The sequence below is a fragment of the Microcebus murinus genome, chromosome 16, assembly GCF_040939455.1.
Source record: "Microcebus murinus isolate Inina chromosome 16, M.murinus_Inina_mat1.0, whole genome shotgun sequence".
Classification (NCBI taxonomy): domain Eukaryota; kingdom Metazoa; phylum Chordata; class Mammalia; order Primates; family Cheirogaleidae; genus Microcebus; species Microcebus murinus.
In genome coordinates, this window is record NC_134119.1 from 50,144,128 (window position 1) to 50,169,468 (window position 25,341).

The 25,341-nt window shown below is 42.4% G+C and overlaps 1 protein-coding gene across 4 annotated transcripts in view; it reads right to left on the reverse strand.

The window, feature by feature from the left end:
* Positions 1 to 25,341, reverse strand: part of NSD2 (nuclear receptor binding SET domain protein 2) — a 102,893-nt gene that overhangs the window by 31,712 nt on the left and 45,840 nt on the right. For 3 of the 4 annotated variants that reach the window (XM_012737429.3, XM_012737431.3, XM_075992893.1), the window contains exons 6-12: positions 21,735 to 21,879; positions 18,246 to 18,364; positions 15,591 to 15,672; positions 13,801 to 13,925; positions 3,006 to 3,137; positions 1,964 to 2,087; positions 628 to 828 (exon numbers count right to left, since the gene is read on the reverse strand). In XM_012737429.3, coding sequence (XP_012592883.1) covers positions 628 to 828; positions 1,964 to 2,087; positions 3,006 to 3,137; positions 13,801 to 13,925; positions 15,591 to 15,672; positions 18,246 to 18,364; positions 21,735 to 21,879 — 928 coding nt within the window. Of the gene's footprint in view, positions 1 to 627; positions 829 to 1,963; positions 2,088 to 3,005; positions 3,138 to 5,014; positions 11,193 to 13,800; positions 13,926 to 15,590; positions 15,673 to 18,245; positions 18,365 to 21,734; positions 21,880 to 25,341 lie in introns of those variants that run through there. The other variant, XM_012737434.3, reaches the window with a different exon arrangement.

Sequence of the window (25,341 nt, forward strand, 5' to 3'; positions counted from 1 at the left end):
ACCTTTGTATTTGATAAAAATACCTTTCATCTACACAAAGGTGCTTCAAAACTATATTTGAGAACATGGCCAACCATCCGAAATGCCATATTCTAAAATAAAGTCAACCAGCATTTCTCAGCCTGGCACAGCTGGCATCTGGGGCACTTGGGCGGCTGCCCCATGCACTATATGATGTTTAGCAGCATACCTGGCCTCTATCTACTAGATGCCAGGTGCATGTCACCAAAATATCCCCCAACATTGCCAAATTCCCCCTGTGGGCAAAACTACTTCTGGTGGAAAACCGCTGGAGTCAAACAACCTACAACCCTCAATCCCACACACCTAATGTTAAATAATGCAAATGTCATTCGATCTAAAAATGTTTTTCTTACATATGAAGGGCCATTAAAAACAGAGAAAATAATCTATCAAAATGGTTCCGAGGTTGCCCCATTCCTAAAATTAAAAATGATATTTAGGAGGGAAAGGAGAATAAGGGGCAGGTCCTTTGTCAAAGGAAACCCTAACCCAACCTGCACCAAGTCAGTAACTAGATTAATGATCTTTGGTGACAAACCCCAAAACTGCCATGCCATGCCCACCTTTCAAAGCACCTATGGGACAGTGCAGGCACAGTTGTACCTTTCGATGGCCTTGGGTTTGCAGGGTTTGAAGCATGGCAGCTCACACAGCTGTGCAGGGGGCAGCGGAAGCCTCGGCTCTCAAACACCGTCAGAGGGAATTTCCTCACACACGCCTCGTGGTAAAATTTCCCACACTGAGTTACGACACAGCGTTTAACATCTGTTTTGCTCTCCTTACACACGAAACACGAGTGAATCCCTAACAAATGGTTAAAGGGGTGGAGAGAGAAGTAAATCAATAAGAATTAAATTGTAGTTCTAAGCCACTAAATCAAGCAGCTCTTTTGCAGACACAGCCCATGTTGCTAAAACATCTGGCTGTATTTCCAACCCTGCTGACTAGGTCCAAGCATTCTTCAGAAAAAAACATCCAGCCATCAAGGATTACCTTGCTGTGATGTGAGCTCCAGCTTCACCTGAAATACAGTACAGTTGTACTAGGCAGCCTAGCTGGGGAGGCTCACTCTAGCAGGCAAAAAGTTCAAGGGAAGGGGCTCCTCTGAAGAAAGGCTTTTCCTCCTTGAAAGCATGGTGCAGAATCATTCATAATCATAGGCAGACACCTTCAGAGGTGAGGAGCTGCTGCCGAGCTGCCTTGCTCAGGGCCTCTCCAAGAGTCTCCCTAATCCAGGATGTTTTCTGACAAGAGCCAGGAGAGCCCTCAGGCCTGGCAAATAGACAGGGCCACAATTGTGCAGCCCATCTGCCCTCCATGGCCCTAGACCGTGTACAGTGAATCTTGATACAGTAATGCAGCAACAGAACTAAAGTTCTGACCACTCAGGGTGAGCTTGGAGCTGTTCCTTCTGCTGAACTGAAGCTCAGATAGACACCATGTCTTCATAAAGAGTTTCACACACCTATGAACTTCAGCATTCTGTGACCATCCAGGTTACCTGCACTAGCAATGCCAGGCTGTATAGAGCTGCAGTGCCTGCAATGGCCACCTCACAGACAGAACAAGGCTCAGGCCAGTCCATAGGAAGGGTGTGGCAAAGCCTACAACCTGATATCCCCTCCCTCAGTCAGTCACTGTATACCAAACTGGTCCTCTCATTGAAGTAGTAAGGCCTACCATCTGATGGGGATGTACCCAGGGGAACACACAGCTGAAATCAGAGAGCAAACTAAGGGGCCCTCTAAGAGGTGGTCACACCTGCCAGGTGCAGACTGCAGACTCCCCTGAAGGACAGGTTAGGTAGTGTGGGGGAGGAAGCCTGCTCTCTGCTAGTGTCTCAGGACAAGACTAGTGAGAAGCATGGAGGAAAAGGCGGCCAGTTGAGCTGCAGAACTGCCCACCCTCGGAAACAAGCCTTAGAAGCAACAGAACTTGCCTGAGGTGCACTCGCTACAGGTGAACCTCCCTTCTGGTCTCCGGGAAAGTCCAAGGCAGGAGAGGTGGAAAGCTCCACAGCAGGGGCCTTCACACAACAAGAGGCTGCCTGTCTTCTCACATAGCTGTGGGGACAGAAAGGGGCCACATGAGCCAATCCAGCATGAGTCCCTTCTGCACTCTTCCTTACCACAAAGGGACAGTTTGTCTCCAATGGCAGAAAATTCTGTTTTGCTACTCAAAGAAATATAACCACAGGTATCTAGTGAAATGCCTAGTTTGAGCAGAACCCATAATAAATACAGTATCAGATCAAAACCAGATCATGTTACAGAAAAGAGTCAGTTCCTCAACAATGGTGAAGGAAACAACAGGATCAAAACCCTGCAGGGTACATTCAATATGTTTCAACTCAGATTTGGAAATCAAGAAAACCCACAGCACATTTTCATCAAAAATCAGTCATCCTAGAGCAGGTGATAGGTACTGAGCTGGCTGCAGGTGAGGCACAGTGCTAGCATTTCTCACATATCACCAGCTCTGCACAGAAGGTCTGACTTTATTTCCACCTTATGGATGGGGCAGGGGATAAGGCAGAGAAGTCAGATGACCTATCCAAGGGCACGGTGCCAGCAGGATACCAACTTGGGCCCTCATCACCGTGTGCACTCCTGCCCCCTGGGCACAGGTCAGCTGACATTCACCTCAGCCACAGCATGTGGCTGTTAACACCCAGTGTGGTGTTAACAGTGAGACCAGAATATCAGCCTAGCACCCCCACCTCTTCTAACATATGACCTTTAGATGTTATATGTGACATGTATATGAAACACACATCCTGCACATGAACAAAGGATGTTAGCTGAGGCAACTTAATCCCAGGACTCTGCTAGTGACTTAGCTCTTTCAAAACAGATCAGTGAGAGAGGACAGGTGGGAAAGGGTCTGGAGGGAGGAGAGAAGATGCTGCAGCCTGGCTCTGCTGTACCCAAAGCCCTCGACAGGTGCCATAATGGATAGAGCAGATGCTACCTTCCCCTCACCTGACACACGTACTCCTTTTTGGCGGTCACTCCTCGCTCAGACTTTTTAGATGAGACGGATACTTCAGTCTGTGTTTCATCTGCACTTTCATATGGTGACTCTGAAGGCTCGTCTCCCAGGCTGTCTGAGACCTGGAGATGAAGGAAGGTGGACGACAGTTCACTAGTCGCAGAAAACAGTGAGTGGCTGCCCCCTTCAGAGACTCGCCCCACCTGGCCTCATCTCTTAGAGTCTTTCTCAACACCCATCACTGTCAGTGACTCCCATCATCAATTGGTTTTTGTGATAATACAACTTGTCAATTGAGCTGTATAGAATATTCAAAAACGAACTTTATCCTACTCAATATTTAGCATACATATGTATATATGAGGCATATTCCTTAAAAATGAAATAAGTCATGAAAATCTGATTTGCTCTAATAGGTGAACTAAGACGGGCACTGGGACAGAGAATCTTGACCTTTCTTACCCAACTTCCTACTATTTTTAGGTAAGAAAAACACGTTAGTGCCTAATGAATTTTTAAAGGAACCAACATGAATTGTCAAATGTTAAGGTCTCATCAGGTGACTGCGCTGTCCCGCTGTTGCCTAGGTAGAGACCACCAGCCTTTCCAGAAGAGTGTGCTCCCGCTGGCGTACTGACCCAGAGGCTAGGGGTCTTCACTCACACCTGAAGGCAACTGGCCCTGCTGCTCTTCTTCCTTCCATTGTCATGTCTTCCCTGAGATTCTTATTTCATTCACACCTGCCCAGCAGAGCAAGTAAGGCAGGAAAAGGGAAAGTAACATAATGCCTACTTTGCTAACATTTGAGTCTAAGTAAAAAGCCCTGGAGAAAGAAGTGGAATTTCTGAGTAAACAGAATAATTTTCAGGTTGTATTTCATCCGTCTGTCCTTCATTTAATAGAGATGATTAAGACCAGGCCCAAGCCTTGCCCTTGTACACAGCATCTCATCCTTGCTTGACAAGCAGTAAGTGTTCAAATTAATAAAACAGAAAACCTTCTTGTCTATCAAATTCAGGTGTTAAAAAAAATTTGGTTTTTATTTGATGTTAGGTAAGTAAGTGTCAAAATTCTATTTTAGAGATGAAACAGAACTCAATTTCCTGTACACCTCAGTACTCACAACAAGTAATTACATTATAGGCTTGCTCTTTGTGGATGAACACAAAGCCAGAAGTTGAAATACGGCCACGTTAAAAAACAAGAATGAACCCACCAGGGATTCTGATCAATCCTGTAGCCTTATCAATGAGCTTTTCCCAGATTTAGCTCACTGAAATCACAGGGAGCACTGGAAGAAAAAAAATTAAAAATAAACACAGAAGTTTTTGTTGACTTTAAATTAGCATTAAAGTTGGCTGACTTCTGGCCCTGACTGGCAAATGGGCTGCTCTTCTAACCTCACTAGACACATCTGGTAATAGCACAGCCTGAAGAAAAAGTTGCCTTTTAAACTCAATTTCCTCACCTTGTCAAGGAAGATGGAAATAGTAGCATGAAAAACACTAAATCAGTGCATTGCCCCACGGTGAGGCTCTGTCACTGTGAGGCTAGCTGGGGGCCTGTAGGGGCTGCAGCCCACCCTCAAGACTGGCTCACCTCCTGCGCTGTGACGTTAACATCCGCAAAGAGGCCACTTGAATTATCTGAGTTCGAACCCCAAATCTAACATGTCCATCAGATACAGGGTCACAGGAGGGGGCTAAGTGCTTCTGAGGTGGGCGTTGGGGGAGCCTGGGGCATTGGGAAGCAACGGCCTCCCTGTCTGGCTGGGGCCCCACTCACAGTTGCCCACATGGCCGCCCGAGGCTGAGCCATCTGACTGATGGAGGAACCATGACCCATGGAAAGGGGCCTCCACTTGGGCTCAAGGAAAGAGAGCCCCATGCGCTACCACCACCCCATGCTCTTTCCTTCACATGGCTGTAACAAATTTAAAAGCTAAAAAAGAGAAAAAAATGCATGGAGAGAAAGACAGAAAACACAAACCAGTCCTGGATCAGAGGAAGGAACAGCACCTTTTATTTAAGATTTACAGAAAAAGTTAGCACGTTTCCACTTGGAGATATTTACTAAATTAACAAAGTCTGTTTTGAAGAAATAAACACTGAAATACATATTTTGAATGGAAATATAAATGTTAGGACACACATGAGGCTCGTTTCCTGATTGGGGTCTGAGATCCACATACAGAATACAGACCTTACAACATTACAGTCCATGACACAGATTGCAGAAGGTTCCGACGTTTACCCCACCACACCCCTTCCCAGTGACTGGACAAAAAACTAGCCACAGTCGAGAAGGATCCAATGCTCTCCAATCAGCAAACCCCGCAAGAAGAGCAAAGTACACAGGCATCACACAACGAGCCTTACTCCAGCGGCAGGCACCACCTCCACACCCCAGGTGACGTGACTCACTCGGAGACGCCATTTGTGGACGTGGCACGTTCACCTGTGCGGTCCCAACACAGTCCCAGATCTCAGTCTAGACATCTATGATCTATTCCATGTCCAACAGGGTGCATTTGGAAAGAGAAAAGTGCAGTGACTGAATGGACATAGACTGTCAAGAATTTCCCGTCGCTTCCCACGTCCACCATGGCCACGCTTGTGGCACCGATTTCCGAGTAGCTTAGTTCCTGACTTTTGAAAGTTTTCTTGAGTCTGAAAATACTTTCTCCACTCTCTACTCAATATGAGATAGTATGGAGTTGCCTATTTGCCTTAGAAATACATTCCTTCGGGGCGGGGAAAGTAGTCTCCTTGACATAGAGCAGGGACTTTTCAAGATGCTGTTACCAAACATAATGTAGCCTAGGGCATACATTCCAACCAACTGCTAAAAGCCACATGGCTGTTCAGGGTGATTTATGTGAACCGCAGTCAAGTGCCACCTGCCGTGACTGCAAAGCAGTCCCCTACCCTTCAGAGTGGTGTTATACACATTAAGTTTTTAAGTTTTTGACAAAACAAATCCCTTCACAACTTGAATGCTACATCATTTTTGAAATACAATTACAGACCTTGAACAACAAATATTTCTATAAACCAACATTATTTTCATGTTTAAGTTATGCTTTTGTAAAGGAAGAAATTGATAACTAGAAGTACTTTCACACAGTGTTTTGGATTTACAAATTGTAAGAACCCTGTTCTCAGCAGATTTAATGAGTTTAAAATGAATTTAAAAGACTAATCTCAAACAGGTCTTCCAAGTTAACATCACAGTGAAATATTAAAGTGGAATTAAAGTAACTTTAAAATAAGTTGCTCATCATCTAAAATACTATAATTCATAATAATTTTTTATTAAAATGACCCTTCTAGATTACATAGACTAGAACCTTCCTAGCTGCCCCTAAATTCTAAGGTTAGGGCAAGGCATGAGTCATTGAGAACATAAAAAATCTCCAGTTCACAGAACATCATTGTGCTTCACAGTCATCTTCTAACCTACGTGGGCTTCTGTGTCATCCAACAGCCCCAAGAAGGCAGCCAAGAGAATCAAGTGGTGGCTGTGGCTGCAGTCAGGCCATGCCTTTATCAGAAGTAAAATGAGTCTTTAAAATGTCCTATCAACCCAGCTTTGCCCTAGCTGTGCCCTGAGCAGTGGCCATCCCATAGGGAGTGCATTTGGGAGAGGCTTGGTCTGACCAGCTGCAGGCAAAGGGCTATGCATGGTCTGTGGAGGACTTCAAAACAATGACAAAACTGCCTACAGTCCTCCACCCCCACTTCCTTCAGCTGGGCCAAGACCCCTGTCCCCACATCAGTCATTTCTTGACAACACAATATGTCTAGTTAGCATGCTTCAAAATACTGGCAAAGAATTATATGCAAAAAGCCCAACAACTATAAGTAGACTAGAAAAAATTTTAAATGTGGATCTAACGTGTAACCATGTAGTTACAGAGGTATCTAATAAGATGAGGCCTATCGCGTTGTTGGAGGGATGCCCTTGCTGGTGAAAATACCTCTTACCCTTCCAGTACAAAGAATGAGATGAATAAGAGACTCACAATTTTCTACCTGCTAAGGATAGTCAATTTTACATCACTGGCAGGTAAGTTAGTGCTCATTTCTATTATTCTGGGTAAAGCAATAAGAACAGTATCTTCTCCCTTCTCTGCTGTACTTGACTAGTCAAAAAAAAAAAAAAAAACACAACAGTATCTAAAGGGGTCAAAATCAATTTCATTGATCCCAAATCCTAAAATATATGAGTCAGTATATTTCTTTAAAAAAAAAAAAAAAAAACCAAAAACTTTACAAGTTAATAAAGAAGCCAGTAATAGCTCTGAGAGCATTTTGAGAAACCTTTTCTAATAAGATAGTGGGTTTCTCCAGCAAAAAACTATAATTTAGCTTTATAATCTAAGTCTGTGTACAAAAGCCTGACCAGGAGAATCTTTAAAATGAATTAACAATTTAAAGAGGACAGATGTTTGAGAAGTGTGTTATGTTAGAAATCAAATCAAGTGCGTTATGTTGGAAAAAATGAAGCAAACTTCCAAAGTCAGAACAATCTTATTTTTCACCTTCTGCTATCAGAGCGGTGTTCTCCCCAGGGAAGGGAAGCCTCTGCTTTAGACCAGCCTTCTGGGCACAGCTCAGGCCCATACCTAAAACTGACATCAGTTACCACTCACTCACCAAGAGCTTGTTCTTATTCAACTGGATTAAATGAACTAAGGACTTTCTTCTCACTCGGAAATACTCATTCATACCCGTACCCACACCAGGACTGAAAGGGTGGACAAAACCACAGCTCAGCCTTGCCATGGCAGGTACATCACATACTCACTTCATGCTCTGGGCAAGAACCTTCTCAAGGGCATTTTCTAATCATTTTAATTTTATATACATCCACAAGAAAGTTTGTCTGTTTCTGAACTAGATGCTAATTAACACTGTTCATTTTTAAAAAACATTTCTGTGACAGACTATCAGCAGGTATTAGAGCCACTCACCATCAAGCTGATGTTTGTTCTGCCTGGCCCTATGGTCTGGCCACTCTCACACACCTCTGGGCACAAATCTTGGGCAAGGAGTTCAGGGCCAAGAAATCACAGACTCACAAACTTCTTTTCTGACAGCTCAGGTCCCACACCAAGTTTTCTTCTTCCTTCCCCCAGGTATATTCAGCTGTTAACATCTACAACTATGTAAGCCTCTCAAAACAGCCGTGCCTGCTTCCTACTCCCCAATCCCTGAGCACCCCATTTTAAATCTTCCTATGCTTCTGCATGAACTGTTCCAACCAAAACCATGGAATCAGATATGTCTAAAGCTAAGGGCCTCATGGGGATCACCTAGGCCATTTCCACCCATGGGAAAAGTAGGCTGACCCTCCTCGGAGGCAATGGGGCAGATGGGGGTCTGGGCTCCTGGCTCCTGCCCCAGGACTCCGTGTAGTGCACAGAACCACCCTCTGACTTCTATCATATAAAACTTTGCTTCTGTATCATGAAACTCCACTTAGGTTTCCTGATGATTTTCAGGAACATCCACTTAAAAATAATGGAGTTATTTTCAGCTGGGAGATACAGATATAATAGATATAATGTATACTAAAGAAAGTACTGAGATATAACTACACCTAAAGTCAGCATGACTGGAAAAAGACATTTAACTTTTGGATGAACTCTGAAGAATGGCCCCCGAGAGAGAGAAATCCATCTATAGCAGGTGGAGCAGTTTTAGATGTGGCTATTTAAAGACTTGGCAGCCCAGTGGCTCTCAGATCTGTCTCAGAAAAACAATGCAGGACCTCTACTGCTAACATGTACACCCCCTTGAGATGCTACTCTATCACAATGGAGTACTTTCAGTTTTAGAACAGCTACAATCTGAACTTTTATATATTGTGATAATTTTTCACTTCTCCTGAATGCCTCAGTTTTTATACTAGAGAGCTACTTCCCCCCAACAGGCATAAATATGGTGTATGAAAGATAGTCAGAAGGAAATCAAAGGAGATCACTAGAACGGCTCTATGGACAACATAGGCAAACTCATTTGGATGACGGAAGTTCAAATGACTTAAGGCTAGAATGTATTGTTGCTATTTTGACATTTCTAGGAAATGAAGGAATCCCATGTTAAATTCGTAGCATAATGAATTTTTGTACTCTTGGCAGACAAACTATTGCTCCTCCTAAGCTCTTTCAAACAAGAGCTCCTTTCCACTAACTGCCCTCAGGAAGCTCTGCTCCTCTGTAATGAGATCACTCCTGGCATCTGGAGTGGGACAGTTCACTGCAGGGTGTGTAGTACACTTGCCTCAGCCTATCTGGTCACCCTCCAAATGTCTCAGAGGGTGCTGTCTCCTGAAGTTGGGAAATACTGCATAATTTCCATCCTTGCTACCCCAGGCCCCCAGCTGAGGCTGATTTTATGCCACTCTGTATACACCATTCAGCCATTCTGAAGGGTCTCTCCTCCTCCACAACAGAGAGGAAAGTATTCATGCCATGGCTGACTTCTAATGCATATATCACATATGGCCTACCTGGCTGGCCACCCACTCAAAATTCATCATGCTGTAATTTCAGATGAAATCCCTTAATTCTTGCCAAAAAAAAGCCTTTCAGACTAGAGTGATCACTTCTTGAACCAGGGCCATTGTTATGTCATTTTTTTTCCACATCTTTCAATTTAGTGATTTTTTATGTTGAGTTTTAAATTTACTCTTAAGCTTTTTCATGTCCTTTAGGAATAGTGCAACTTAGATCACGCCTAGGCCATTTTTGAGGCCATGTATCCCACAACATTTGAGCACAGCCAGCAGAGCAACCCAACCAGCCCTCAGCCACACTGCCCAGCTCCCTAAAGTGCCACACAAACAAATCTAGCATTCTGCCACTTCTGGGTTTATTCTGTCCCACATGCATAATGCAGTCAAGGGGACCACTTTTCATGCCAAAGCAAAATTTATACTTGTGGATAAAAATAGAATGATGGCGATTTTATTATTTTTATTGTTAGACTGTTACTGTCACAACAGCGAACCACGTAGTCCTTGCCAGGCACAGGCGCCCTAAGTATGTTACATGCGTTACATCACTTAATGGTTTGGAACAGAAGTATTAGTCAGTAAGTTTCATTAAAGGTAAAACACAGCTGAAGAGTCTGCTGGGAATGAATTGCAGGCTATTCACATGGTACTGTGACTAGCATGCATTCTGCATCTATGACCTGAAGGGCAAGTGAAGCCTTTTCCTCGCCATGCAAACATGCGGACACCTGGGGGCAGGACACCTGGCTGCTCACCCAAGATTAAGACACTGAAACATGAGGGCTGATGTTCTATAAAAGCAACTGATGAAGTATGAAGTGGCTGGTATAAATAACCTGATTACAGTATCCCTTAGATATATACATATACATATATATATACACACACACATTATATATATATATATGTATGTATGTATGTGTGCATATATATATATATATATATATATCTTGGTCCTTGAATCAAAAGAGTTAAATGGTTCACAATGATACTTTAAATGGTATTTTTTCCTAAAAATTTACTACATCTAGTGTCATAGTAAAACTGTTTAGTAAAAAAGGACAGAATCAAAACTCTTCCTGCCTTTTACACTGGAAATTAGTTTAGTATCTACAGTCTTGAATACATTTCATTGGCAATGAGAATAGTAGACAAAGACCCCTTTTAATGTGTACTATTTGTTCTTTGTTTTTGAAGGTACAGATGCTGACACTTTTCAATAAAAATTCAGTAAGTTATGAACCAGAGGAGAAAATGACCTCTAACAGGACCACCCCTTCTGTGCGGTGTCTCTGTTGCCGCTCTGGACAGCCCCTGATTGAAGGGCCTGTTTTTCAACTGAAATCTACATTGACCATTGGAATATGAATGTGTTTCTATTATGAGATGAATGTGATTGAGTAAATGGCCTTGATTAGGTATCTTACCTTGGTCTTAAAATTTGTTATCTGTTTTCTTCATTGTATGTGTTTATTAATACCAGTAAAAACAGATTATCACACATCTTCCATAAAATGATTGTGATAGAAATGTCACTTAGTGTGTACGATGATACACCACCTGCAGCAGGCATCTTGGAATATTACATCATTTTAAGTGCAGTACAGGGCAGCTGAGTTCAAATCCAACTTGACTGATGTGGGCTCCCATAAAAGCTGTTACCAGTGAAGGCGAAAAAAATAAGAATTTGCTCTACTAAGGGAATAAGAAATGAAGTTACAAAACACTTAAATCACATTAATTCCTTCACAGGCCTTTGTCATGCAAGTGTGTAATTTTAATCTATTCTCTTCATTGGGGTGATGTAGCACCATGTAATAATTATTCCAATGTAAATTTTATTTATCATATATACCTTTTTCAAGAGGAATTTAAACCACAACATGATCTAAAATGTCTTGAAATACCAATCCTATGAAAATCTCTTATTTCAATCAAGTGTGATGAAAGGAAGAAAACATAAACATGCAAAAGGTACATAACCCAAATAGGTGGTCAGTCTGAACCCCCAAAAAGCAATTCCCATGGTCACTTAATTCATGTCAGAACCAGGCCCAAAAGTGTTTTGTTTTTTGTTTTAATAACACTACACTTTGCCTCATGCTGCTAACAGGCATTCAGCATCATATACATTGTAAACATTTACTACAGTTCAGTAGTGTTAACACATAATAGACTAGTCTGTTTAACTAAAGTTGCTTTAATTAACAGTATAATTCTATAAAAATGAACTTTAATGGAAAATTTATATAAGCCACACAAAAGTAGCCTAATAGAAAATACCTAGTAATTTAAATGTTTTTATATACGGAACATAATGCATACTATGGGATCTATGTATCACCTTTAAAATGTAAGAATGTATATGAATTTCATGTATTTAATATATAATATAAATGTATTTAATAATCTATTCTAAAGAATTTTAAATCAGTTAAGTCTAATAATTATAAAATGTTTCATCTAAGTTTACCCATATTCAGAACAACCATCTAAGCCAGAAAGATTAAACTCCCCTGATTCACAGGCATGCCTCATCAGTTTGTTCAGCCTTCACCCTTGCTATGTCAGCCCATGTGCTACTCTAAACCAAAGCCTCTAATACACAGGATTTATGATCAGGAATCACAGACAGGATGTCAGTAGCCTCAGTATTCTTTCTATGGTACCTGACAACAGTATACGTAAAAACTCACCCAGATAAGTGGACCAAAATATGAAGCCAAAAAAAAAAAAACTCATTGAAAATTTTATAAAACAAAAATGCCAACTTAAAGTAAAGGGTCTACAAGAACTAAAACTTTTTATTTTTAATGTTCTTCTTTGGAATTGTAGACTACCTTTCGTTTAATTTTCTAGGATACTAACCTGAATTTGAACAAGAAAGAAAAAAGAAAAAATAATTTGCATAAAATTTGCCTTTTTGTGTTTTAGTAAGCTCCTAGAAGTTCAGTAAGGAATTCTTACTGCATTTTCTCAAATCTGCCCAAATATAAGAAATGTTTAGTTATCTATACATATCAACTATAAATAAGCAAGCCCCAGTTCCACATATGTGAGCAGCTCCTGACCACTACTGAGTTGGTTTGAGCCACTGAAGAAAATTCCACTCAGAGGAGTAGTCTCTATTTGCACCAGCACTGAGGGTTCACAACGGCGAGGGCAGCACTCTCTGGGCACCTTCACACACTGGAAGGCCCACCCCTCCTCTAATAGGAGGAGGCAGTTGAGGTACATCCCATCCCTCCTGGGGACTGTGGGCCTTCTGACCCAGCAAGAGTAAGAGGCCTATCCAGCCTCTGCCTCACTACCTTATTCCAAAAAGGCCTACCTCCTCATAAATATAAAAACAAGACTCATGTCTACTATGAGAAAAACAGAATCACAGGGAACAAAATAATAAGAAATTAAAACTTCAAAGCAAGCTCCATGAAGGTAATCACTAAGATGAGGAAACCAAAACTACCTCTGGACAAAAAAGTGGTCACACTTACATTCTGTGGCCGTTTTTTGTTTTATTTTTAGCAATGGAAAAGACTTTAGCTCTGATAATAAAGTCTAGATGTCATATTACAATGATAGCAGGTAATAGCCTCAAATAGCTATTATTTTGCTATCATATATTTTGCAAGTTCAGAAAACAGGAGTCTTATTACAATGATAGTTCTGACTCACCTCAACACTCAAGTAACTAAGAATATGCCAGAATTTAAAGGACCAAAGACATGGACCCAAAGCTATGAAACGCATGAGGACAAAGAAATCTCTGGCTTCCTCCACAATCATAGGTCTGGAAGCCACAGGAGTTTAGTGTGGCATGTGAGCCACCCTTCATCCCACTGGTATAAGTGTACAATGACCAGTGTCAGCTCAACTGACACAGTGTGTCATGCTAGAACCAACGCAGACTTACTTTCATGTTAAAACTTAACAGTGTGAGGATGATATAAAACACAACATTTTAAAGACAGATTTCAAGAACAATTAAACTGCATCAAGATTGAAGTATATATGAACATTTACACATACACTATGTGTGTATTTATATTTAAAGTGCTCAGACTAAAATAATGCATTATTTATTTCCATTTCATTAATTTTAGATAGTTAAGAGGATCTAAAACTCACCTACATTTATGGAGAACACCGATGTTATGCTTATTAAGTCTGACCCTTTACTCACATTACAACTTGGTAGCTAAGTGGCTGGCCTTCATATGAATGCCATGGTTATCATCATGATTATTATCATTATTATTTTACCTCATTCTCAGTTAAGGATGCAGAAGGAGATGAACTTTTGCTAAACCCAAGAGCTGAAGATGCTGTCGCAGAAGCTCGATTTCGCTTCTTCAGTGGTTTGCATGCATCAGACAGATTTTTCGTTGCTGCAAAACAATTTTGGTTTATAAAATAAAGTTTGAAATCTTAAACCCTCAATGTCTTTACTGCTTTAAAATTACCCTTCAAACAAGTGAAGTTCTAATGATGAATCTTCTAGGTTCCTCTGGCTTAACTTTTTATCATGGAAAAATCTGAATGTAAACAAAAGCAGATAAACTGTACAATGAACCCCATGTCCTTATTGCCTGGGCCCCAAGATCACTGAGCTGGAGCTAATGTGGCTCCATCCACACCTGGGTTCCATATCCCCCTACCAAATTATCCTGAAGCAACTCCCACACATATCATTTTAACCATGGAAAATAGAGTATAATTTCTAAAACATAAAGTTTAAATATAACCACAATACCACTATCATACTTACAAATCAAATCACCAAATATCTAGTCAGCATTCAAATTTCCAATCATTCACAAATGTCATTTTTTAACAGTCTATTTAACTGATTGATTGATTGATTGACTTGATTCTTTTAAAGAGACAGGGTCTTGTTATGTTGCCGAAGCTGGTCTCAAACTCCTGGGCTCAAGCCATCCTCCTGCCTCAGCCTCCCAAGTAGCTGGGACTACAGTCGCATGGCACCACATTGTTCTATTTTTAGTAGAGACGGGATGTCTCCCTCTTGCTCAGGCTGGTCTCAAACTCCTGAGCTCAAGTGATCCTCCAGCCTTGGCCTCCCAAAGTGCTAGGATTACAGGCGTGAAGGGCTGTGCCCGGCCCTGTCTCTTTAAAAAAAAAAAACCACCAGTACAGCACCTCATCATGCAAAACAATAAAAACAGCCATTCCCAATCTCCTTCGAGACCAGCCTGAGCAAGAGTGAGACCCCATCTCTACTAAAAAAAAAAAAAAAAAAAAATTGAAATAAATTAACTGGACAACTAAAAACATATATATATAAAATTAGCTGGGCATGGTGGCACATGCCTGTAGTCCCAGCTACTCAGGAGGCTGAGGCAGGAGGATCACCTGAGCCCAGGAGTTTGAGGTTGCTGTGAGCTAGGCTGACATCATGGCACTCTAGCTCAGGCAACAGAGTGAGACTCTGTCTCAAAAAAAAAAAAAGAGAGACATAGTAAGCCTTCCTTATAAATTATCACACAGTATTTCAAAAAGATAACTAAAATGGAATATGATTGCCCTTTTTATTATTTTGATAGTTATTTTTCATAAAGATTTTAAGCTAGCTTCTTTAACATGTGAAACAGAAATAACCAGCCATTACTTTTAGTTACACACAGGATAAGGATACGGAAGAGTGGTGGAATTTATAGCAATAATTGGCACTATCAAGTAAGAAACCTGAAAATTTCTGGTTTAAATCACTTCTCTAGTAAAATTTTAAATTGAAAACAATACAGGCCAAGTAAAACATCAGTAGGAAACTTCAATAAAATTTAGCCAAATCCTTAAAACAGCTTATTAATTAGAAAAGTTTATTTCCCAGCTGCATGAGAACCTCCTTTCCTTCTTATCCTTTTAGGTTTTAGCTTAATTGTAGATCCTTCCCCTGCCCTGTTCTCCTTGCTCAGCCCCTCCTTCCCTTCCACACTCTCAGCCCACCCCCCACTGGGCCACCCTGTACACCCACCTAGCCCAGCCCAGGTACTCAGAATTAGTCAAGAAGGAAGGAACGCTAGCCACATTACCTGCCTGGCTCTTGAGCGAGGAGGCTGCCTCTGTGACCTTGTAAGAACTTGTTCTGGCCGTTTTCTCAGTGATTGTGTCTCTCTATTATTAAAAAAAAAAAAAAAACAAGAAAGAAAAGAAAAAGAAGAACAGACAAAAAGAAAAGGAAGGAAAGAAATCTCATGTGAGATTGGAAATGTGTCCCAAATACACAAGTCATCCATGGTTGTCCTATCTCAGAATATTCTTTTAACAATCTGGACTAATTTTTTCTTTGCAACTCCAGCTCTCACATCCATCAGGAGGATGATCTGGGTGAGTCATGTTAAGATACCTGACATAAGTTGTATTCAACATGCTTCCTAAACATTCCACTGAATCCAGAGCAGAGTATTAATCTAAGGAAATCTATCCTTCTACTCAAGAGGTGCCCAATTAAGTTAAAGTCAGCAATGCCATGTTAGATCCAACATTACTAGTCTAATTCACTACACTGAGCATTTCCAATTTGAGACAACCTTCAGATATACTTAACAAAGATCAGTAAAACACATTTCACAACTGAGAACAGCAAAAATAAATAAATAAATAAAAGAGAGAGAGAAGGGATCATGAATTGAACATTTTGTCGAGATTTTGAATAATGTAGTTGAAAATGCTCTGCCTCCAAAGTGCTAGGGAAGTACTGCCCAGGGGTTACCCTGCACTCCAGGAGGCAGGTCCCTGCACTACTCATACCCTACATCTCCCACCTGCCTGAGAGCAGGACAGGTGGACGGGATGCCGCAGGTGAGCAGGGAGCGGTGACAAGGAGTGTGGACAAAGTAGCAGGTGAATGCACTTGGGACAGTGCTGGCACGTCAGAGGTACTCTATTCACATTAGGAATCATATGTGATGTGGCTTTAGGGTTGTGAAAACCAGACCAGAGGAGACAATACTACTTTACCATGTGCTATTTCCTCAGCTACTACTTAATAAAAATATTTCTACCTAGCTACTTAATGTGAATTTTGCTATTTCAAATGTCTAGGATCATACATTTTTTAGGGATATTATTTATATACATATTTCAAAACAACCAATTTCAGTGTGATTTCCAGCAAAAGGCTGCTTTAATAGTAGGTGACCAGAAGAAATATTAAGGATGTGCTTCCTGGTAACTACAAACTTTAGTGACTCCAGGTTAATTTATCACCTGGAGTAATAAATTTATTTAGCTTATTACTGAAAACTTTGATCACTGAACAACCCTATCTGATGGCAGGTGCCCCAGAAGAATGCAAATGCTTCCCTGAACTACAAATATGACTTTAAAGAAATAAGACAGAGGATGTGGTGTCCACACATTTACACTTTATCAATATGAGATTTATCTTCCGTTCTTCAAAATAAAACAGTAAAAACAGCGTCTTAATTTAGATCAGTAAAAGATAGGATGAAACTTTACTCAAAAGTATAAATATATGACTTCACTGTCAGAACTATTACTGAATAGAAATTCAAATATAAAGTTCAAAGTCTATTTAAACTTTCGCATCATGAAAAAGCTAACTGGACCTCAGAGCTGGTTGAGATAACTGGCACAGCATCATATGCTCAAAAAGGGCTCTGTTTTACTATATGCATGAATGCCATTTGCTAGACAGAATAATCCAGTGTTTCTTTGGATATATCGACTGTGGTCAGTTTCACTTCCTGCAGGGTCCCTTGATACATCCTGGGAATATGCTCAGAGTCTAAGGACCTAGGGCTGCCTTTAGGCAAAGCCAGTCCTTCATATCTATGCTGTTCCTTTCTCTTTTGCATCCAATAGGTCTATGCAGCCTGCTTAGTATTCCCATTGAGTAAACAGTAACATGAATTACTAGTGAACTAAATGAGTTCATAAATCTATTTCCAATGCCTTTAATAGATTCTTTTTTTTTTTTTTTGAGACAGACAGAGTCTCACTTTGTTGCCCAGGCTAGAGTGAGTGCCGTGGTGTCAGCCTGGCTCACAGCAACCTCAAACTCCTGGGCTCAAGCGATCCTTCTGCCTCACCCTCCCAAGTAGCTGGGACTACAGGCATGCACCACCATGCCCGGCTAATTTTTTCTATATATATATTAGTTGACCAATTAATTTATTTCTATTTATAGTAGAGACGGGGTCTCGCTCTTGCTCAGGTTGGTTTCGAACTCCTGAGCTCAAAGGACCCGCCCACCTCAGCCTCCCAGAGAGCTAGAATTACAGGCGTGAGCCACCACGCCCGGCTATAGATTCTTTAACTCTTTAATGAAGTATAATAAATATCTCTAATGGACTTTCACGTCAACTCATTATTCACACCTCGAATAATAAGCCCTACAGACAAGAGTTATTTTCAATATACAATTTTGTCCAATCCAAAAATCAAGTATCACTCAAAGTGTTTGGATGTTTGTTTTCTTGGATAGCAAATTATCAGCAGTTTCTGTGTTAACATCCCAGGATAACAAAAATTTGCTTTCTTCAACAGCATTTCTCAATAGGGTTCATGAGAAAAGCAAGCCTTACTTGCTGAGTGCCACCCTGGGGAGAGCTGAGAAGACACTGACTGGGTCCTGTCTGCATTCTCCTGTAGGGAAACACTGGCGCCAAGGGTCACATGGCACATGTTCTAATAGGCCAGGCAAACCCAGACCATATAATTACCTTCCGAAGACTGTGCTTGTCCGTCCTGAGTCTTTTCCTGGGTGCATCCTCAACTTGAACACCATCTGTAGGGTCCTGTGACCTCTTTGTATGGTTTCTTTTTTTCCCATTTAAGTTACCTTGGAATGGAGAACGGGAGAAATTTACATGAAAAACACTCCAAAAGCTGCCCTCCAAAAGCTTCAATGTACATAGATCCAGCCCATGACAGATTTCCTGTAATCCTGATGATTTCCAGGGCTTATGTCTTACACATCAAATTTCAACTGGAGACTGAAAATATTTTATCTAATCTAGAGATTATTACATTGGTATTGTTATAATTATATTTTAATGTATTGTAGCATTAAATTTAAAAATAACCCAGTATTTTGTGGGAGGGGGAAGAGGGATGGGTATATACATATATAATGGGTGAGACGTGCACCATCTGCGGGATGGTCATGCTGGAGACTCAGACTTGTGGGGGGAGGAGGGAATGGGCATTTATTGAAACCTTAAAATCTGTACCCCCATAATATGCCAAAATAAAAAAATAAATAAAAATAACCCAGTATTTTAAAAAATCTCTTGCTAACATTCAAATTTAACATGTAGAATTTAAGTTGAACTTTAAAAAAATATACAACTGCCACTATTTACACAATACCTTAAATAAGTATTTTAAGTAGCAATACATTTATATCTGCAAATTAAGGGCTTTCTACATGTTTGTTTGACTGTGCCATATATTAGGTGTTCCTAGAAGTATCAACTAATCAAAGACCTAAAGTGTCCAAAAAGTACTGATCTTGAAAGATAAAATACAAGAGTACAAATTCTAAAAAGAGGAATTTGAACATGCCGATGTTTATTTTAACCACAAATCCAGTATTTTCATTTGCATGCCTCCTTTACAGAGGTTCAGGGTTTTTTACTAACAGATTATTCATCAAATGTCTTGTGGAAGGACACTGTCATCCATAAGCCTCACTACTGCTGGGGACAGAACACACCAGCACAAGAGTGCTGAGCTCCATGGCATCCAGCAGAGCCTTCGGAGGAGATACAAGTATCCTTGCCCTGGGTGCCAACCTGAGCAGGCCTCACCCTGGGTCTGGCCTAAGGTTACTACTAGAGAAGAACCAAGTAACCAGAGAGCTGGGCTCCAGACTGAGGTGATCAGGGCCCATCAAGCAGCTCTCACCAAGCTACCCCTATACCACCACAGGCTGACCGCAAAAGCAGCATCAGGCGAGGCCTGCAGAGTGGTGGATGGTAGAATCCACTCAGCCACTGCCCAAACATGAGCACTAAGCAGTACAGGCAGCCTGACTCCCTAGAACCCTACATCAGCATCTGCTCATTAAGCCAGACACCTGCCAGGGGCAGCATCAACCTGCTGCCTCGTCTTCCCACAAGTGAGGTGAACTCACAGGCCTTCACATAAGCACCTCCTGAGTACCTTTCCCTCTACCTAGAATGAGGCAGTAGTTGTTTCTTACAGAAATAAGCAGTATGGACAACTGCCTGCATTTCCAACACTGAGACAAAGGGTCAGGTCACATACAGGTATCATACACCATCTTTGTTGTTAGTATGGGGTTCACCTGGAATTGAAGGACAAAGGGCACCCAAGAATCAGTGCACCTGACACATGCTGTGGACAGAAACCCCACCTGCCCCTTCTCCTGTCACTAAGTGCTTAGAAATAGCCCCAAATGGCAAAATATAATACAATCAGAGTCACGCTTACTCTTCAAGAGTAAGCTGAATCTGGCTTCAGGGAGACCCAGCTCATTTTTGTTTATTATTTATTTATTTATTGTTTTTTTTTGAAACAGAGTCTCACTTTGTTGCCCAGGTTAGAGTGAGTGCCGTGGTGTTAGCCTAGCTCATAGCAACCTCAAACTCCTGGGCTCAAGGGATCCTCCTGCCTCAGCCTCCCAAGTAGCTGGGACTACAGGCATGTGCCACCATGACCGGCTAATTTTTTCTGTATACATTAGTTGGCCAATAAATTTCTTTCTATTTATAGTAGAGGCAAGGTCTTGCTCTTGCTCAAGCTGGTTTCGAACTCCTGACCTTGAGCAATCCGCCTGCCTGGGCCTCCCAGAGTGCTAGGATTACAGGCATGAGCCACCACGCCCGGCCCCAGCTCATTTTTAAACAAGCAAATCATTGAAAAGAGATACTTCTCTAAATTTAGCGTACTGATGAAGACTGAGGCAAACTATTGCCATTTAAAGAAAATACACAAATCCTGAATATGCTATTCTAAATCGTTGCTGTTTGCAACAAACACTGAGCAAATTAAACAAGATTCAAGATTAATTAGATAGCTGATGAGGAGATCTAGAAAGTCCTAAAACAAGATAAAAACATCTGAGGAAAAGAGAAAGGTGATATAGCGCAAGTGGGATACCAGCCCAACACACACAGCACGGCTCCATGAGCGCAATTGAGCACACCAGACTATGGTTACTTCTGGGCCTCCTTTGAGGTGGGTCTTGAAACACTAAGTTTGGTCTCTCCAAATATCCTCAATAATGAGCTTTGAGAGATACAGAATTTGTACTTTATTTTTTTATTTTTTTGTAAACCCAAAGCCAGCAGACAGAATTTGTACTTTAAATGGATACCCAAATATGTCACACTCATTTTTACATTAAAATATCAGTTTTCCACAACTTATGTATCCAAGCACACATAGATTACAAACCTAACCACTGTTACATTTTCTCCAAATCTTAGTGTTGTCTCCCAACTCTTACCAATGCCTGAAGCACAGCAGCACTTTTTTTTTTTTTTTTTTTTTTTGAGATAGGGTCTCGCTCTGTTGCCCAGGCTAGAGTACAGTGGCACAACCATAGCTCACTGCAGTCTTGAACTCCTGGCCTCAACGATCCTCCCTCCTCAACTTCTCAAAGTGCTAGGATTATAGGCATGAGCCATCGTGCCCAGCCCATTTTTTGCTTTTAAACTGAAGGCCTAGGAAGAACCAAAAGACTCCCAAATTTAAGGTCAGTCCAGTCACTCTTCTTACCCTGCAAGCTCTCAGCCAATAGGCCAGGAACTACCTCCACGCCAGAACAGCTCTCAGCAGCGTGGGAAGAGCAGCCTCACTGGTAACCATTGGCCTGAAGTCTGACCCAGCCACATCCCGCAGTCCTGGAGTCCTAGAACCACCTGGCTCCCTTCCACATATCCTACCCCTCATGACCCATCAGCAGCAGTGACTGCAGTGCTGGCTTCACTTGGGCAAAAGAGCAAGGGACCCATAGGCCAGACAAAGGATCACACAGAACAGCTCTCATGATGAGTAGGGAAATGTGCACAGCACAGGTTGCTTTGATTGTGACCACAGGCACCCTGGCAGCTGGCCCAAACATCATGGGTCAGAGTTAGGGAGATGGACACAATTCCCTACAGTTCCAACACCAGAGCTCAGTTTGCTACACTTCACACATTGCACCTAAGCAGAGGATACTAGTGCAGTTTTATGTTTACCAGAATCTTCTTCAGACTGGGAAGAGGTCACTAGGGCAAACTTGGTGTTATAGCGTGCTTTCTGCTTCTCATTGAGCATGTTCCACTGGGATCCAAGCAATTCTTCAATCTCTTCACCTGAAGCATCTGGGTGCTCAGCAAACACCTGTGAACACAGGAAAGGGGTACAGTAAGGAGGTTAAATGCATAAACCTCAAATCACATATATGGCCCTTTAGAACTTAGTGTGGAGCATTTTTATTCCCACATCATGAAACTATTTCCCATAAAAGCTTCAAAGAATGGCATTTAACTGACACTGTGACTCCCTGAAAATTCATAAATTAAAACTGTGCCAGTAGGCCAGGCGCTCACGCCTGTAATCCCAACACTCTGGGAGGCTGAGGCGGGCGGATTGCTCGAGGTCAAGAGTTTGAAACCAGCCTGAGCAAGAGCGAGACCTCATCTCTACTATAAATAGAAAGAAATTATCTGGAGAACTAAAAATATATAGAAAAAATTAGCTGGGCATGGTGCCTCATGCCTATAGTCCCAGCTACTGGAGAGGCTGAGGCAGGAAGATTGCTTGAGCCCAGGAGTTTGAGGTTGCTGTGAGCTAGGCTGATGCCACGGCACTCACTCTAGCCTGGGCAACAAAGTGAGACTCTGTCTCAAAAATAAAATAAAACTGTACCAGTAAAAACAATGCAAACATATTTATGTAAACATAAGAAATGACAAGTGGCAAAAAGAGGAAAAAATATATTTTTCCAAGATCGATAAATCATTTTGTAAGAAGTTTCTAGGCCAGGCATCCTTGAAAAATCAGCAGCAGTGCGAATCCCACGGAAGTCCCACCTCTAAGCAGGGAGGTGAAGAGGCCCAGCTTGGCACTCATCACTAGCCACAGCGCTCATCTTTCAGGCATGAGCCTTGGGTGGGTGGTAAGAACAGTACACCCAGGAGTATGTCCCAATTTCTGTTACAGCCCAGGCCAGCAGACAGAAACAACCACTGCACAGCCAAGAGACAGGGCTTCCTTGGCCCTCCAGCCATAGTGGGGCTGCTGGCATCCACCCCCTAGGACATTGCTAGAAATGTAGACTCCCAAGTCCTAGCCCAGCCCTGCCTACTAGGAATCTGCATTTTGACAAGGTCTCCAGGAGATTCAAGTATACATGGAAGTCTGATCCCTGGGCTCTGGGCCTTGGCTGCACATGGTGACAACCCAGGATTTTTAACACCTGTGGTGCTCAGGTCCCACCCAACACCAACTCAAATCCTGGGACAAGTAGGCCTGGCACAAGTGCTTTAAAGGTTTCTTATAGGTTGCTAACGTGGCCCCAAGTTTGAGAGCTATAGATCCAGAGAGTAGGGGACAATGAGCTGATGAGCAAAGAAAAATTTTTGTACTTTCAAATGTTTGAAAAAAGTCAGGAGAATATTTCATGACATACAAAAGTTACAGGAAATTCAATAATTAATGTCCATAAACAAAGTTTTATTGGAACAGTGTTACGTGTTTGTTCTGTGTTATCTGTGGCTGTTTTCAGGCTACAGCAGCAGAGCTGAGCAGGCAGGGCAGACACCTCACTGCCCACAAGGCCCTGGAAGATTGCTGACTGACTTGGAGCACTGATCAGCACACTCTGGAACCAGACCTGACCAGATGTTGGCTCATCCTCAGCAGTGTGTGAACATGAGCAAGTAAGGTGTTGTCTCTGCCTCTGCTCTGTGAAATGAGGGCAGCAACACTCCACCTGGCAGTGGTATGGAATTAGCGGGTTAATGCTGGCTAGTCACTATCACCACCTAGACCAACCACCTGTCCAGCCAACACAGGTAACCTCTGCCCCTAAACTCAAACCTTCCTCACAAGGCAATCACCACAGGCAACTTCTCATAGCCTCCCATGCCGCCACCTGGCCTCCTGCTGCCTGGATGGGTCACGTGACCACCTATCCAGCCCTCATCCTGCTGCTGCTGTACCCCTGCCTGGACACTAACACCACCAACACCTACCCACCACCGCTCTAGATGAGGGTGAATGCCAATCTGCAGTCAAACCCAGTCTGACGGCTAATGACCTCCTATCGCCAGGATGCCAGTTCCAACTCTGACTCTGAACTCTGGCACTCAGTTCTTCTGGAGAACCCTATTCCCCCAACCCCATCTGGGCATTCCTAGCCCATCCTGAGCCTGTGGGGCTCTGTTCTGCCTGATGCACCCACTGCTGAGCTCACCATCTCTGAACTCTCCAAGCACCACGGGTCTTCTCAGATCATCATCCAGCAAAGGTTCCTGTGCAGGGCTTCAGATCCACAAGGTGCCTGCCAAGCTCCCCAAACAGTACATTCCTTTATGGGCCTGTTGCCCTTGTTTAGCCACTAACCCAGATTAGAATGAATCACAACAGTATCCACAGCTGCTGCATCAACAACGGTCAGGACCACCCTTCCTTTCACATCTAAAACCTGTGCTTAGGTGTGGTTCATAGATCACATCCCCTCCTGCATCCCACCTGCCCCTCACACTTCTTAGAGCTTTTGTTTTTAGACTCCAGAGAAGAGTGCTGCAGCCCAGCCTCATCCTCTGAGGCGGGCCATGAGCCTGCCTCCTAGGGCATTACAGATATCCACCATGCCCTCTTTTGAATCACCCGCTGTGGCAGAAGCCAGCTCCTGTGTCATGAAGACACACTAACAGCCCTACAGAGTGGGCCACATGGTGAGGAACTGAGGCCTCCTGCCAGCAACGTGAGGTAGGCAACTCAGAAGCAGATCCACTGGCTACAGTCAAGCCTTCAAATGATGTAGCCCCAGCTGACATCTCGACTGCAACCTCGTGAGAGAGACTGAGGTAGAACCACCCAGCCAAGCAGCTCCCAGATTCCTGACCCACAGAAACTGTGAGATGATAAATGCATGTTGTTGTTTTAAGCCACTAAGTATTGAGGTAACTTGTTGTACAACAATAGGTAACTAATACAAAGGCATATACAAAGAACAGAGACATAAATCATTGGTTCAACTCTAATGAATCTGTAAAAATTAAGATAAGGGAAGGTGGAAAAGACTTTAAAACTTGGAAACACAAGCCTAAGAAGTCTGCTAATTAAATTGCTGCTACATGAAGCCTTCAGTCAACTTTTGCAGTGCTTTTTATCACAGTAGGGAACCTCGTATGCAGACTAAACAAGAGCACCATGCTGGCAGCTGCCCGAGTTGCTCATCTTCTCCCCTGCTCAGGTTTTCTATCACCTTCACACAAAGGGGACATCAGTTTTTCCACAGACAGTGTCTTCCCTTCCTACGCCAGTCCCTTCGGCTGTGTTCCAGGAACATAATCAAATATATACATGAGCTGCACATCTCAGCTAAGCCTGACAGACAGGGGAAGAGCTGTTAACGAAATGTTTCACACATCCAAAGATTTATCTCAAAAAGCATAGTATTTTTTTTAACTGGCAAGAAGGAAGCTAGAAATTGCCCTCCAACATAGACAGAAAGTGGCAACAAAAGCCCCTTGACAGTCACAGCATTCCATCTAGTGACCCCAGAAAAAGAGGGCCCAGGAAGCAGCAGGGACTCCACCCAACTCCCTCCCTCCCAGGCTGGCTGCTGGTTAA